Raw genomic sequence first — 17,340 nt, 5'->3', positions numbered from 1 at the left:
ATTTGTAGAATTTTGCAAACATGTTTGCCCCTGACCAAGTAGCTGCTCGGCAAAGTTGTAAAGCCGAGACCCCTCGGGGAGCCGCCCAAGATGAGCCCACCTTCCTTGTGGAATGAGCATTTACAGATTTTGGCTGTGGCAGGCCTGCCACAGAATGTGCAAGCTGAATTGTACTACAAATCCAGCGAGCAATAGTCTGCTTAGAAGCAGGAGCACCCAGCTTGTTGGGTGCATACAGGATAAACAGCGAGTCAGATTTTCTGACTCCAGCCGTCCTGGAAACATATATTTTCAGGGCCCTGACAACGTCTAGCAACTTGGAGTCCTCCAAATCCCTAGTAGCCGCAGGCACCACAATAGGCTGGTTCAGGTGAAACGCTGACACCACCTTAGGGAGAAACTGGGGACGAGTCCTCAATTCTGCCCTATCCATATGGAAAATCAGATAAGGGCTTTTACATGATAAAGCCGCCAATTCTGACACTCGCCTGGCTGAAGCCAAGGCCAATAACATGACCACTTTCCACGTGAGATATTTTAGATCCACTGTTTTTAGTGGCTCAAACCAATGTGATTTTAAGAAACTCAACACCACGTTGAGATCCCAAGGTGCCACAGGAGGCACAAACGGGGGCTGAATATGCAGCACTCCTTTCACAAATGTCTGAACTTCAGGTACTGAAGCTAGTTCTTTTTGAAAGAAAATCGACAGAGCCGAGATCTGTACTTTAATGGAGCCTAGTTTTAGGCCCATATCCACTCCTGCTTGCAGGAAATGCAGAAATCGACCTAGTTGAAATTCCTCTGTTGGGGCCTTTTTGGCCTCGCACCATGCAACATATTTCCGCCATATGCGGTGATAATGATTTGCCGTAACATCTTTCCTGGCTTTAATAAGCGTAGGAATGACTTCTTCCGGAATACCCTTTTCCTTCAGGATCCGGCGTTCAACCGCCATGCCGTCAAACGCAGCCGCGGTAAGTCTTGGAACAGACAGGGCCCCTGCTGTAGCAGGTCCTGTCTGAGCGGCAGAGGCCACGGGTCCTCTGAGATCATCTCTTGAAGTTCCGGGTACCACGCTCGTCTTGGCCAATCCGGAACCACGAGAATTGTGTTTACTCCTCGCTTTCTTATTATTCTCAATACCTTTGGTATGAGAGGCAGAGGAGGGAACACATAAACCGACTGGTACACCCACGGTGTCACTAGAGCGTCCACAGCTATCGCCTGAGGGTCCCTTGACCTGGCGCAATATCTTTTTAACTTTTTGTTGAGGCGGGACGCCATCATGTCCACCTGTGGTTTTTCCCAACGGTTTATCAGCATCTGGAAGACTTCTGGATGAAGTCCCCACTCTCCCGGGTGGAGGTCGTGTCTGCTGAGGAAGTCTGCTTCCCAGTTGTCCACTCCCGGAATGAACACTGCTGACAGTGCTAGTACATGATTCTCCGCCCATCGGAGAATTCTTGTGGCTTCTGCCATTGCCATCCTGCTTCTTGTGCCTCCCTGTCGATTTACATGGGCGACTGCCGTGATGTTGTCTGACTGGATCAGCACCGGCTGGTGTAGGAGCAGGGATTTTGCTTGACTTAGGGCATTGTAAATGGCCCTTAGTTCCAGAATATTTATGTGAAGGGAAGTCTCCTGACTCGACCATAGTCCTTGGAAGTTTCTTCCCCGTGTGACTGCCCCCCAGCCTCGAAGGCTGGCATCCGTGGTCACCAGGACCCAGTCCTGTATGCCGAACCTGCGGCCCTCTAGAAGATGGGCACTCTGCAGACACCCTGGTTCTTGGAGACAGGGTTATTAAGCGATGCATCTGAAGATGCGATCCGGACCATTTGTCCAATAGGTCCCACTGAAAGATTCTGGCATGGAACCTGCCGAAGGGAATTGCTTCGTAAGAAGCTACCATCTTTCCCAGGACCCGCGTGCAGTGATGCACCGATACCTGTTTTGGTTTCAGGAGGTCTCTGACTAGAGATGACAACTCCCTGGCTTTCTCCTCCGGGAGAAACACTTTTTTCTGGACTGTATCCAGAATCATACCCAGGAACAGTAGCCGTGTCGTCGGAACCAGCTGTGACTTTGGGATATTCAGAATCCAGCCGTGCTGGTGCAGCACTTCCTGAGATAGTGCTACTCCCACCAACAACTGTTCCTTGGACCTCGCCTTTATTAGGAGATCGTCCAAGTACGGGATAATTAAAACTCCCTTTTTTCGAAGGAGTATCATCATTTCCGCCATAACCTTGGTAAATACCCTCGGTGCCGTGGACAGTCCAAACGGCAGCGTCTGGAATTGGTAATGGCAATCCTGTACCACAAATCTGAGGTACTCCTGGTGAGGATGGTAAATGGGGACATGCAAGTAAGCATCCTTGATGTCCAGGGATACCATGTAATCCCCCTCGTCCAGGCTTGCAATAACCGCCCTGAGCGATTCCATCTTGAACTTGAATTTTTTTATGTATGTGTTCAAGGATTTCAAATTTAAAATGGGTCTCACCGAACCGTCCGGTTTCGGCACCACAAAGTGTGGAATAGTAACCCCGGCCTTGTTGAAGTAGGGGTACCTTGATTATCACCTGCTGGGAATACAGCTTGTGAATTGCCGCTAGCACCGCCTCCCTGTCTGAGGGAGCAATCGGCAAGGCAGATTTTAGGAACCGGTGGGGTGGAGACGCCTCGAATTCCAGTTTGTACCCCTGAGATACTATTTGAAGGATCCAGGGATCCACCTGTGAGCGAGCCCACTGATCGCTGAAATTCTTGAGGCGGCCCCCCACCGTACCTGGCTCCGCCTGTGGAGCCCCACCGTCATGCGGCGGACTTGGAAGAAGAAGCGGGGGAGGACTTTTGCTCCTGGGAACCTGCTGTTTGTTGCAGCCTTTTTCCCCTACCTCTGCCTCTGGACAGAAAAGACCCGCCTTTTCCACGCTTGTTTTTCTGGGTCCGAACGGACTGAACCTGATAAAACGGCGCCTTCTTAGGCTGTGAGGGGACATGGGGTAAAAATGTTGACTTCCCAGACGTTGCTGTGGAAACTAGGTCCGAGAGACCATCCCCAAATAATTCCTCACCCTTATAAGGCAAAACTTCCATGTGCCTTTTAGAATCTGCATCTCCTGTCCACTGGCGAGTCCATAAGCCTCACCTAGCAGAAATGGACAATGCACTTACTTTAGATGCCAGCCGGCAGATTTCCCTCTGTGCATCTCTCATATATAAGACTGAGTCTTTGATATGGTCTATGGTTAGCAGGATCGTGTCTCTGTCTAGTGTGTCAATATTTTCTGACAGTTTATCTGACCACGCGGCGGCAGCACTGCACATCCATGCTGACGCAATAGCTGGTCTAAGTATAATGCCTGAGTGTGTATATACAGACTTCAGGATCGCCTCCTGCTTTCTATCAGCAGGTTCGTTGAGGGCGGCCGTATCCGGAGACGGTAGTGCCACCTTTTTAGACAAACGTGTGAGCGCTTTATCCACCCTAGGAGGTATTTCCCAACGTGACCTATCCTCTGGCGGGAAAGGGAACGCCATTAGTACCTTCTTAGGAATTACCAATTTTTTTTAGGGAAGGCCCACGCTTCTTCACACACTTCATTTAATTCATCTGATGGGGGAAAAACTACGGGTAGTTTTTTCTCCCCAAACATAATACCCTTTTTAGTGGTACCTGTAGTTATATCAGAAATGTGTAACACCTCTTTCATTGCCTCAATCATGCAGTGAATGGCCTTAGTGGGCATCAGGTTAGACTCATCGTCGTCGACACTGGTGTCAGTATCAGTGTCGACATCTGGGTCTGCGGTAGCGGGCGTTTCAGAGCCCCTGATGACCTTTGAGACGCCTGGACAGGCACGAGCTGAGAAGTCGGCTGTCCCACATTTGGCATGTCGTCAAATTTCTTATGTAAGGAGTCTATACGTGCACTCATTTCTTTCCATAAGCTCATCCACTCAGGTGTCTGCCCCGCAGGGGGTGACATCCCTTCTAAAGGCATCTGCTCCGTCTCCACATCATTATCCTCATCAAACATGTCGACACAGCCGTATCGACACACCGCACACCCACAGGGAATGCTCCAACAGAGGACAGGACCCACAAAAGCCCTTTGGGGGGACAGAGTGAGAGTATGCCAGCACACACCAGAGCGCTATATAATGCAGGGACTAACTGAGTTATGTCCCCTATAGCTGCTTTTTCTATATAAATGTATACTGCGCCTAAATTTAGTGCCCCCCCTCTCTTTTTTACCCTTTTCTGTAGTGTAGACTGCAGGGGAGAGCCAGGGAGCTTCCTTCCAGCGGAGCTGTGAGGGAAAAATGGCACCAGTGTGCTGAAGGAGATAGCTCCGCCCCTTTTCCGCGGACTATTCTCCCGCTTTTTCCTATATTCTGGCAGGGGTATTTTCCACATATATAGCCTCTGGGGCTATATATTGTGGTATTTTTGCCAGCCAAGGTGTTATTATTGCTTCTCAGGGCGCCCCCCCCCCAGTGCCCTGCACCCTCAGTGACCGGAGTGTGAAGTGTGTGTGAGGAGCAATGGCGCACAGCTGCAGTGCTGTGCACTACCTTGGTGAAGACTGATGTCTTCTGCCGCCGATTTTCCGGACCTCTTCTTGCTTCTGGCTCTGTAAGGGGGACGGCGGCGCGGCTCCGGGACCGAACACCAAGGCTGGGCCTGCGGTCGATCCCTCTGGAGCTTATGGTGTCCAGTAGCCTAAGAAGCCCAAGCTGGCTGCAAGCAGGCAGGTTCGCTTCTTCTCCCCTTAGTCCCTCGCTGCAGTGAGCCTGTTGCCAGCAGGTCTCACTGAAAATAAAAAACCTAATTTCTATACTTTCTTTCTAAAGGCTCAGGAGAGCCCCTAGTGTGCATCCAACCTCGGCCGGGCACAAAATCTAACTGAGGCTTGGAGGAGGGTCATAGTGGGAGGAGCCAGTGCACACCAGGTAGTCATAAATCTTTCTAGAGTGCCCAGCCTCCTTCGGAGCCCGCTATTCCCCATGGTCCTTACGGAGTTCCCAGCATCCACTAGGACGTCAGAGAAACCGGATGGTTCGGTCAGGCCCATTCTGAACCTAAAATCATTGAACCCCTTTCTAAAGGAGTTCAAGTTCAAGATGGAGTCTCTCAGGGCAGTGATATCAGGTCTGGAAGAAGGGGAATTCCTGGTATCCCTGAATATCAAGGATGCGTACCTCCACATTCCGATCTGGCTGCCGCATCAGGCTGATCTCCGCTTCGCATTGCTGGACTGTAATTTCTAGTTCCAGGCACTGCCATTCGGCCTCTCCACAACACCGAGGGTGTTTACCAAGGTGATGGCGGAAATTATGATTCTCCTCCGCAAGCAGGGTGTGAACATCATTCCATATCTGGACGACCTGCTGATAAAGGCATCGTCCAAGGAGAGGCTGCGGCAGTCCGTTGTTCTCACAATGCGACTGTTCCAGAGTCACGGTTGGATTCTGAACCTTCCAAAGTCACATTTGGAACCAACCCAGAGGTTGTCATTTCTGGGAATAATCCTGGATATGGAAGTGCGGAGGGTGTTTCTTCCGCAGGAAAAGGCGTTGGTGATACAAGCCATGGTCCGGGATGTCCTGAAGCCACCTCGGGTGTCGGTTCATCAATGCATTCGCCTATTAGGAAAAATGGTGGCCTCCTACGAGGCTCTCCGGTACAGGAGGTTCCACGCTCGGACCTTCGAACTGGATCTCCTGGACAAGTGGTCGGGATCTCACCTCCACATGCACCAGAGAATTTGTCTGTCGCCAAAGGCCAGGATTTCACTCCTATGGTGGCTCCAATTGCCTCACCTTCTGGAGGAACGCAGGTTCAGGACTCAGGGCTGGGTCCTTCTAACCACGGATGCGAGCCTTCGAGGCAGGGGAGCAGTCACTCAAGGAGTAACCTTCCAAGGACGGTGGTCAAGCCTGGAAGCCGGCCTGCCCATCAACATCCTGGAACTAAGAGCAGTCTACAACGGACTTCTTCAGGCGGCCCCTCTTCTGAGAAATCAGGCCATTCAAGTGCAGTCGGACAACTTAACAACAGTGGCTTACATAAACCGACAAGGCGGAACGAAGAGCAGAGCAGCAATGTCAGAGGTGACAAGAATACTCCTCTGGACAGAAAAGCACGCGTTAGCGTTGTCAGCCATCTTCATTCCGAGAGTAGACAAATGGGAAGCAGACTTCCTCAGCAGACACAATCTCCATCCAGGAGAGTGGGGACTCCATCCGATGGTGTTCAAGGAAATAACAGATCTTTGGGGTTTACCCCAAATAGACATGATGGCCTCTCGTCTCAACAAGAAGCTTCAACGTTATTGTTCATGGTCGAGGGACCCATAGGCAGTGGACGCCCTGGTGTCTCCGTGGGTGTTCCAGTCAGTGTACGTGTTTCCACCACTCCCACTCATCCCAAGAATCCTAAAGCTCATAAGGAAAACAAGGGTTCAAGCGATCCTCATTGCCGCAGACTGGCCAAGAAGGGCTTGGTACGCGGTACTTCTGAATCTACTGCAAGAAGAGATGAGGCCTCTTCCTCTTCGGGAGGACCTGCTGCAGCAGGGGCCGTTCGCCTATCAAGACTTACCGCGGCTACGTTTGACGGCATGGAAGTTGAGCGCCTGATTCTTGCTCGGAAGGGCATTCCGAAGAAGATTATTCCTACGCTGATACAGGCTAGGAAAGGAGTAACGTCTAAACATTACCATCGTATTTGGAAGAAATATGTCTCTTGGTGCGAGTCCAAGAAGTTTCCTACGGTGGAGTTTCAACTGGGACGTTTCCTCCTCTTCCTGCAAGCAGGAGTGGATATGGGCCTGAGTTTGCATTCTGTGAAGGTCCAGATTTCAGCCCTATCCATTTTCTTTCAAAAACAATTGGCTGCCCTACCTGAGGTTCAGACTTTTTTGAAGGAAGTTCTGCATATCCAACCTCCCTTTGTACCGCCTACGGCGCCTTGGGACCATGACGTGGTGTTGCAGTTCCTCCAGTCGGATTGCTTTGAACCTCTACAGGAGGTAGAGGTCAAATTTCTTACATGAAAGGCGGTCATTTTGTTGGCCTTGGCTTCTGCTAGACGTGTGTCCGAGCTGGGGGTGCTATCCTGTAAAAGCCCTTACTTGATCTTCCACGAAGATAGAGCTGAGCTCCGGACTCGTCAGCAGTTTCTTCCGAAGGTTGTGTCGGCATTTCATATCAACCAAACTATTGTGGTGCCAGTGGCTACTGACTCCTCAATTACATCAAAGTCCTTGGATGTCGTAAGGGCTCTGAAGATATATGTGAAGAGAACTTCTCGTCACAGAATGTTGGACTCTCTGTTTGTCCTCTATGATCCCAAGAAAATTGGGTGTCCTGCTTCTAAGCAGACTATTTCTCGCTGGATTAGGTTCACTATCCAGCACGCTTATTCTACGGCAGGGCTGCCGTGTCCAAAATCTGTTAACGCCCACTCTACTCGTAAGGTGGGGTCTTCCTGGGCGGCTGCCCGGGGTGTCTCGGCAGTGCAACTTTGCCGAGCTGCAACTTGGTCTGGGTCGAACAAGTTTGCAAAGTTTTGCAAGATCGATACTTTGGCCTCTGATGATCTGAAGTTCAGTCAATCAGTTCTGCAGGATCCTCAGCGTTCTCCCTCCCGTTCTGGGAGCTTTGGTACATCCCCATGGTACTAATGTGGACCCCAGCATCCTCTAGGACGTAAGAGAAACGAAGTTGTACTGAACCAAATAACGTGCAGGAGAACGAAGCGCTGGGCGGGCGCCCAGCAACCTCTACGGACTACGAGAAAAGGATTTACCGGTAGGTAACCAAAATCCTATTTTTAGTTGAGTACTGCATTGTTACTTGTTAAGTAATGTTTCAGCAGTTGCTGAGTAGTTCAAGCTAGTTGACTTGACGTGCCTTGTATGTGTGAGCTGGTATGAATCTCACCACTATCTGTGTATAATCCTTCTCTCGAAGTATGACGTCTCCTCGGGCACAGTTTCTAGACTGAATCTGGTGGGAGGGGCATAGAGGGAGGGGCCAGCCCACACTCTCAAACTCTTAAAATGCCAATGGCTCCTGGTGGACCCGTCTATACCCCATGGTACTAATGTGAACCCCAGCATCCTCTACGGACTACGAGAAAAGGATTTACTGGTAGGTAACCAAAATCCTATTTTTGTGGGTACCCCATACTTGGAGATATAGCCGGAACAGCCAAGCGATCCGCTATATTCGACAGAACTTGAGCAAAAGAAGTCCAACAGGGTTCTTGTCCAGGTTCCTGCCCTGAGGCTGGTTGATCAACCTGTTTGAGGCTTTGAGTGAACCTAAAACAGCTTGCACACAACCCATCCAGCACAGAGTCCTGAGGGCTTAACCCCTACAGGACAAACATGATATTAATATTGATGCAGGTGCTGGATCGTTACCATTGCCTCGTGAGGACATGTCAAAAATATTATGCACACAATAGTGTAACAATACGCAGTGATGTGATAGCCTTCACTTATGTATATTCAAAGTGAAGTACAAACAGAACCTACCTTGTTTGCACCAGCATTGAGGGTATGATAAAAAGAGAGAGATAGAAAGAGGCTGCCGAAAAAGATACTTTTAAAGTCAGACAGCAGCACTAGCAAACAGTCACATAAAATGCATTAATATACATTTGCAAATAAGCACATATTCAACTACACATACTCTAAGGTAGGTATAATTTCTGTATAACCTCACTACAGGGAGCGGGATACAGGGAGATTAGCGTATACAGACGCACAGCGAATAATACAGCAATATTACTACACTGTCATTCATTTGCATTAGGCACTTATTCAACTACGCAATACCACAGAGGTAGGTAGGTAATCAGTGCTGTATCACCTGCCTCCGGAAAACGTGATACAGGGAGACTAGAATCCGGCTTCCTCAAATCGATACAACCACCCAAAAAAAAAAAAAAAGGCCATCAGTAAGAGACGCTCCAGTGAACACAGCCGCACACGACTCCAATGTACTAAGTCTCAGGAATTTGTTGGGGCAACCTTTACCAATGTGTTTTAGTCACATGAATAGGTTGCTCTAAAAAAAAGCTATATAAAATAATAAAAGCTGACAGTGGCAGACCATCTATATTTTTCGATCAACACACGAACCCCCCGCTCCCAAAACACTGATTTAATACAGAGAATGCAGCTTCTGATTGATCCTCCAGCACCACTAGGTGGCAACGAGGATTTAAGCTCCTTTTCCATTTGAATTGAGCCTGAATTGTGTTACACTAATCAAGTTGGACTGCTGAAGGTCAAACGTAACAGTGACAAGGAACACCACTCTCACTGATAAACTCTCCTGAAAGCGCACACTCTTAAGGAAGTTTAACGTCATCTTACAGCTGAACCAGTTCTGGTACAGCTCAATTACATTTAGGGGAAGATGTACTAAGGCTTCAATAGTGATAAAGTGTCAAGAGATAAAGTAGCAGTTCCTAGCTGCGATGTCACAATACCGAACACTACATCCCGCACCCCTCTACATCGACAGTCGGCATGCCGACTAGCAGGGACTATTCCCACTTGTGAATGTCCACGACACCCATAGAGTGAGACTAGAATCTGTGGCGAGCACAGCTCGCAACTTAGCCCACATCGTGGTGAGCGCAGCAAACCCGCAAGGAGCTTCATTGCACTCCCACCCCCACCCAGCGTTCGGAATAATGACCGCCGGGATCCCCAGTGCCGGTAAGCCATACCCAACCCGTTACAAGCTGTGGTTGGTTGTTTATCTCTCTCCAAGACTTAGGGTGTGTACACACGGTGAGATCTTTTCTTCCAATTCTGTCTATATAGTCAGAATCGGAAGAAAAGATAGTGCAGATCGCAAGGTGACAGTCACCTTGCGATCCCGATTCGATGCCGATGCGCGGCCCCGCGCGGTCGGCATCGGCAGAAAAAATAGACTGTGCAGGCAAGTCAATCTTGACTATCTCTATAGAAGAGATAGTCAAGATTGACACTTAGCCAAAATCGCACAGAACCAGGATCGCAAGCACTCTCATTATGTGCTTGCGATACTGGCTAAGTGCCGACCCGGCCCCTGTCGCACAGTGAGAATCGGTTAAGTCTGAATCTCACCGTGTGTACACACCCTTAGAGTAGGATACTGTATGCCACACAGTGTGTAAACAAGTATGATACTTTATCACACGGAACAACACATTTCAAACCTTGTAAAGAGGACAGGTGGCGGCGATTCCCGTTGCAACTAATCAGATACTAGCTATCATTTTATACGATAAATCTCACCCTAAGTGTGGATGTTTGTGCATAGTACATACAGTGCTAATATGAGAACACTTTTGTGTATAGAAAGGATTCCTTATATAATACAAGCTCAGGCATTATTAAGTACACCGCCAGATGACTTGCATTAAATATTCGACACAATACTGCAAGTGAACCATACCTCAGGGTACTATCAGATCCGTTGTAGTCCACCACGTTTTGATTTGCTTATGCTACCTTTATCGCATAGACATTTTATATATTCAGACTACCCAGTTTAGTGAACTTCCAGTTGCAGTTTAGAATATCCTTGTGGTAGAACAGATTGTGACAACACCGAGAACAATCCCCCTTCTCAGTAAAAAAAAAAAACAAGTCCTGTACTGTATATGTACTGTATATGGAAATCATTTTTGGTTTAAGGTCCATTGTAAAGGCTTACTACACCTACAAGTTGATAACATTTGAAAACGCATAATTACAAATCTGTCACAGGATCGTGATACACACCAGACATGATGCCATGAATCAGGCACTATTTATTATAATCTGATGTCATTATTAATAATTTAGCAACTAACTGTACCACTACTGTCGCCCTTGGAAACAGGAAAACAGATGGTAAAAATTAAGTTATGCTCCAAAACAGCATGAAGGAATTTCTGAGGAGTGCACTGGCTATAAAATTAAAACCCACACAGGTGTGAGAATAAATCTGCACCATTGCAGAAGGCTGAAAAGCAAATTCGCAGGTGTATTTCCATAAATAAATATAATGCATTTTGTTTTACAGGAACCATCCAGTGTTTCTGGTGGAGCCTGGAACCTAAATGCAAAAGAATGACGACCAAACAAACATTGCTTGAACATATTGCGGATGTCTAATCTAAAGCATAAATCTTTCACACTGGTGATACACACTGAACCCAAGCTGAGACACACATATAAAAATATCTGATGGATTAATGTTTTATTTATGCTGCTTGTTAAATAATGTAGGAGACAGCCAAGTCTGTGGGTCACAATACCAAAGAACTGAGCACTACATCTAGATCAGGGTGTACTAACTTCTAATTGCTGACAAACCTGCATCTTTAATGGGAAATGAGACCCTACCAATCAAAGCATTTTTTCTCTATCACTTTATTTGTTGTAAATTATACTGCACAGAAAACAAACATACTAAACAAGGACTACCTGCAGATTTGTTTTAGAAGTACCAATTTGATAACAGTGCAATAGTGTTTCTACTGACCGCTAGCTTATTAGGGAAAATATGGTACCTTAAACAACCGTACAATAGTGCCTCTACCCACTGCCAGATTATTGGGGAAAATCTGGTACCCTAAACAACAGTGCAATAGTGCCTCTACCCACTGCCAGATTATTGGGGAAAATACGGTACCCTAAACAGTGCAATAGCGTCTCTACCCACTGTCAGTTTATTGGGGAAAATATGGTACCCTAAACAACAGTGCAATAGTGCCTCTACCCACTGCCAGATTATTGGGGAAAATACGGTACCCTAAACAGTGCAATAGCGTCTCTACCCACTGTCAGTTTATTGGGGAAAATATGGTACACTAAACAACAGTGCAATAGTGCCTTTACCCACTGCCAAATTTTTCAGGAAAACATGGTACCCTAAACAACAGTGCAATAGTGCCTCTACACACTGCCAGATTATTGGGGAAAATATGGTATCATACACGGCAGTGCAACAGTGCCTCTACCTACTGCTGGACAGCAGTGTAATACTGTTTCTACCCTGTGCAGGATTATTAAGGAAAATACGGTACATGGCCTGATTGTCAAGCAAATACTTTTGAACCAAGAGTTTGTCAGAGACACAGTCCCTTTGTTTTAGTAAAGATGCCAAGAAACTGTATACTCGGGTATATTTCCATGTAAAGTAGTAGTATCACTTTAAATCATACATTACGTTACGATGTGCAATGAACGTGTAAATGATCTGCCTTCTACACATAACAGATCACCACCGCTCACCCTTAGGGCTCATATATAAAACCCGACAAGAGTGAATACAAACCCTTCACAGTACTTTGCCGTCACTTACCAGAGCACTGAAAGCGGGTTCCAAAGCTTTCCTGCCACACAGTGGGCCTGATTCAGATGCGGTCACAACTTCGATGATGTCGCAACTGAGTGACTATTGGTAGGCTGTGCATGCATCACGGCCACAGTGCACATGTGCCAAGGTACCTTTGTGATGCCGCTTGCAGCCAGGAATCGGTAGCAGAAAAATGCAGGCAGGTCGTTATCATTTTCAGGGCATGTCTCAGCGTGTGGCTGCGATCTCGTATGCATAAGACATGGCGCCAGTATTGCAGCTCCCATGGTCATTCTGCATGGGTCGAGTCGATGTTCCTTGCATCTGTGTCACGGTTGCGTCAGAGAACGCAGTTGTGGAGCATGTTGTGAAGGCTTCAGTGGGTGTGTGCGAGCGTAATCGCAGAACAAGTCCTGGGCATGAGCAAATAGCCCACCATTGGATTAGTATGCAAACCATCGGGATTATGTATTAATCTGAATAAGACCTGTGTAATTGAGGACTCCATTACACTGTACCAAATGTCAATACTAATGGACAAACAGGTGCAACAGGTGCAAGGTAAATGTTCGTCAGAAACTGCGCACAGCCCGGGGCCATCCACTAACATTATGTAAGTATTAATATTAGTATGAAAAATATTTTAAATACAATTATTCAATAATTTTTTAAGTACTTTAAATTTATAGATACTAGCTGATATGCCCGATCTCAACCAGGCAAAGGTTGCTGGACGGAACACTTTCCCTGCATAGCTGGCTGCTGCAAATAACTGTCACAATTTCCAGACCACCCAGCAAGTCACATGTTCCAGGTCACCCAGCAGGTGCACAAGGAGAGTTCACCAACAGTCACATTTTCCAAAGCACAATGGTGATGCACTGCAAATGGCAGGCGGACGTTTTGCCACTTAACTTCGAAATGAAGCAACCAATTACAACACCAATATTTTTGTGCAAATCTACAGACCTTTAATTTGGTACATGATGCTCAGACAATGGCATTCTAGAAATATGTCACTCATAAAAGTCATCCTTCTGCTATTAATATATAGATATGCACAGAATACTTTTATTGTAGATAAATTAATGGTCAAGCAACCAAGATCTAAAAGTCTTGTATAAAGAGAGGACCTTTAAATAAATTTTAAGTACCAGCAGTGAATATAGTAACAAATTATGGTGGGCAGAACCAACGTGGTTCCAAACCTGGACAGCACACATCATGAGGGGGATTACCTTGACTGTCAATCCCAAACACCACACATCGTGAGGGGATTACCTCGGCTGTCTATACCGGACCCCCTACTTCCTCATGGTTTTAGCGCGACTGTCAATTCCAGACTTTACACTTCCTGATGGGATTAGTTTTTCTGTCACTGAAAACTGTCCCTTCCACAGGCATGCTGAAGACATGTAAATGAATGTACTTTGTAGTGTGTCGATAACCGCCTTGTCTTATGATTATTACAGCCAGGAGTACAGGAAAGGAAGGCTAGCTGAGGGTAGTCTACAAGACCCCATTACAATGCCCTTTCATGTTTATCTTAGCAGCCTTTTAAAGAAAGATCCACATTCAAACCAAAACATACAAAACTTTAAATAACATTGTTAAAACAAAGAAAACCATGTATGAGCCCAAGTGCAATACCCCTTACCTTCTCAATCAGCTCATAGCACTCTTCCAGTTTCAGAGCTCTGTTCTGTATGGAGGTGGAGGCTCTGTGGTACACATCCAGCCATTCTTCATACACACTGTCGGGGATAGCAGCCACAGCAAAGCAGAGAGTCCTCAGACCTGTGGACGAGGCAGGACAATAGGAAGTGGACAAAACACCATTTTGACTAAGTTGAATTCTGCTTAAAAAAGTGATGCAATATATTTTTTCAGCATATACATAGCAATACATGCTTAAGTTGCCCACACACACACACTAATTAGTACCCAGAATGTTTTACAGTACATTGACATTAGTTTGAAGCATTATTGTCATTGCTGACCGCTAGGTCCAACATGACCATACACTTTTACAGCCTGTAATTAAGGTCTTAATCAACAGGATATAGGGGGTTATTCAGGTTTATTAGCAAACCAGGTTTATTAGCAAACCCCTAGACTGTAAGCTCCTTGGAGCAGGGTCTTCTTCCCTCCTGTTCTCATAGCCCTCTCCTCTTGCACTTCAATTACAGCTCTTTCCTACTCAGTGTCTATCTATCCCTACATTTCCTCCTGCTTGTGACTGTTCATCTCTTCCAATGGCTGACTGCCCCTAGTAGTAGGCCGATTACTTCTCTGCTTCCTGACATCTCAGCTGTATTCTGTACTGAGAACTGTGATGCTAATTGCTACCCGTGCTCTGTTTTAGTTTTCTATGATGTTAAGTTCTGTATACCCTAAGCTGTTCTAATGTGTGTTGTATGTATGGTGCTGCAAAACAATTGTGGCGCCTTATAAATAAATTGTAATAATAATAATAATAATAATAATAAAAACCAAAAACGTAAGCCCTACCCCACAACTAAGCCCAGCTCCTTCCCTCCCTCTCCCTGTCACCACACCTCAGTCGGCATCACAATGTACTCCCTCCCTGCCCATCTTCTGCAGGGAACACATACGATATAATGGCTGTCAGTATCCTGACAGTGGCATCCTGGCACGGGTAGCAAGCACAGCGCGTCCCCTCATGTGCTCGCTGCATTCGCTACACATCGGGTTATATTTCCACTTGGGTGGTGGTGTGTACCCACCACTCAAGTGGGAATACGGGGCTGCGGTCGGGATTCCGGCACCGTTATCTTGAACGCTGGGATCCCAACAGGCGGTATATTAACTGCATACCTTCTGCAGGTTCTCTTCCTAGCTCAGGAGCCCACACCATCACTACACTCTTTATCCCTGCCCTCCAAATTAATTCCACCTCAATGCTACACCAACACTTACAGTATAATTTCATTCACATCTCTCCAACAAATTCTCTCCCTCTCTCCTGTGCCCTCTGTCTGTGATAAACTGGTCCCCTCCAATGACCTTTTTATCTCCAACCCCCTGAATCTTCTAGACATTACTGAAACCTGAATTCCCCCCTCTGACACTGCTTCTCCCACTGCTCTCTCCTCTAGGGGCCTCACATTCTCACACAACCTCCCGGCCTATGGGTCAGCATGGTGGTATTGGGGTCCTTCTATGCTCCGGTAATTCCTACCAAGTCATACCCTCAGAACTTATCCTTACATTCTCTACATTTGAAGTTCATGCTATACGCCTCTTCCAACCTGAACACCTTCAAGTAGCAGTCATTTACCGTCCCCCAGGCTCTCTCTTCAAATTCACTGACAACTTTGCTTCCTGGTTCCCTCACTTAGGGGGGCATTCTGACCTAATTGCATGCTGCTATTCATCGCAGCGCAGCGATCAGGTCAGAACTGCGCAAGCGCATGACTGACAGTCGACGGCTGTCGTTGCCTAGCGATCGCCTCTGCCTGACTGACAGAAAGAGGTGGTCGCTGGGCAGGAGGGGGCCGCCGTTTTGTGGGCGTGGTCCGACCAATGTAGGCATGGCCGGACAGTGCCGGGGGCGGGCCGCAGCGGCTGCGTGACGTCACACGCAGCCGCTGCAACCCGGGCAGCGATGAGTAGCTCCCGGCCAGCACGCAAAAGCTGCGCTGGCCAGGAGTTACTCATGAAGTGCAAAAGCATCGCTTTCTGGGGGGTAGATGGCTGACATGCGGGGCGCATCTCAGTGTGCCTGATCGTAGCCCTGCAAAGTTTTGAAGGGCTACGATCAGGTCTGAATTAGGGCCTTAATCTCTTTATTATTACCAGTTATTTATATAGCGCACACATATTCCGCAGCGCTTTACAGAGAATATTTTGCCCATTCACATCAGTGGAGCTTACAATCTAGATTCCCTACCACATGTACACACAGACACTTTCACTAGGGTTAATTTTGTTGGGAGCTATTTCACCTACGAGCATATTTTTGGATTGTGGGAGGAAACCGGAGTACCCGGAGGAAACGCACGCAAGTACAGGGAGAATATACAAACTCCGCACAGTTAGGGCCATGGTAGGAATCGAACCTATGACCTCAGTGCTGTGAGGCAGTAATGCTAACCATTACACCATCCGTACTCTTAAAACCATCCCTCCATTATCTTAGGCAACTTCAACATCCCCACCAAATAAACTCCTTAACTTGTCATCATAGCTTGGTCTCAACCAATGGACTTACTCACCCTCACATTTGAGTGCGCACTCATTTGATCTGGTCTTTACTCATCGTTGTGATATTTCTGATTACTCCAATTCACCTCACTGATCACCTGCTCTCTTTTAACTTATCCCTCTCTGCTTATCTGCCTCCTAAGGCTACCAGCACTAACAAGCAATATTGAGGCTATCAACAGTTTCCTTATCCTCTCTGCTCAACTCACTTCTCTCTCCTATTCCATCTCGGGATACGGTCGTTAGGTCAACACAGCTTAGGTCAACATGAGTTTTTCACATTTTCTTTTCTTATTTTTTAGATTTTTTTCATACTTAACGATCCACGTGGACTACGATTGGAACGGTAACCTGTCCCTATACAATGCATCCCTTATTTCTGCTCGTAACACCAATAATAATGATACAGCTATCCTCAAAATAGGGCTATTGGAGCACCACAGACTTCATGACTTTGCTGCATTATGTGCCTTAATGTGCTACTTTACAACAATTCCTTTGCAAAAACAAAAAATAGTAATCCTACAGTAAGTACAGTGTTATTGACTCAGGGGCAAATGTATCAAAGCTTGGAGAGAGAACGTACCAACCAATCAGCTCCTGTCATTATTCAAACAGCCTGTAACAAGGCAGTTAGGAGCTGAATGGTTAGTACTTCTCACTCTCTGCAAGCTTTGATACATATGCCCCTCAGTACACTATTAGTGAAGATGCAAAAGGGAGATTTATGGTAGACTTACCATTGTTA

General features: G+C 46.9%; 1 protein-coding gene across 9 annotated transcripts in view; it reads right to left on the bottom strand.

Annotated features, from left to right (window-relative positions):
- Positions 1 to 17,340, bottom strand: part of ATP8A1 (ATPase phospholipid transporting 8A1) — a 613,161-nt gene that overhangs the window by 184,094 nt on the left and 411,727 nt on the right. For all 9 annotated transcript variants that reach the window (XM_063920998.1, XM_063921003.1, XM_063920996.1 and 6 more), the window contains one exon: positions 14,023 to 14,162. In XM_063920998.1, the coding sequence (XP_063777068.1) occupies positions 14,023 to 14,162 (140 nt within the window). The remainder of the gene's footprint in view (positions 1 to 14,022; positions 14,163 to 17,340) is intronic.

The sequence above is a fragment of the Pseudophryne corroboree genome, chromosome 1 (genome assembly GCF_028390025.1).
Source record: "Pseudophryne corroboree isolate aPseCor3 chromosome 1, aPseCor3.hap2, whole genome shotgun sequence".
NCBI lineage: Eukaryota > Metazoa > Chordata > Amphibia > Anura > Myobatrachidae > Pseudophryne > Pseudophryne corroboree.
This window is presented reverse-complemented; position numbering and strand designations above follow the sequence as displayed.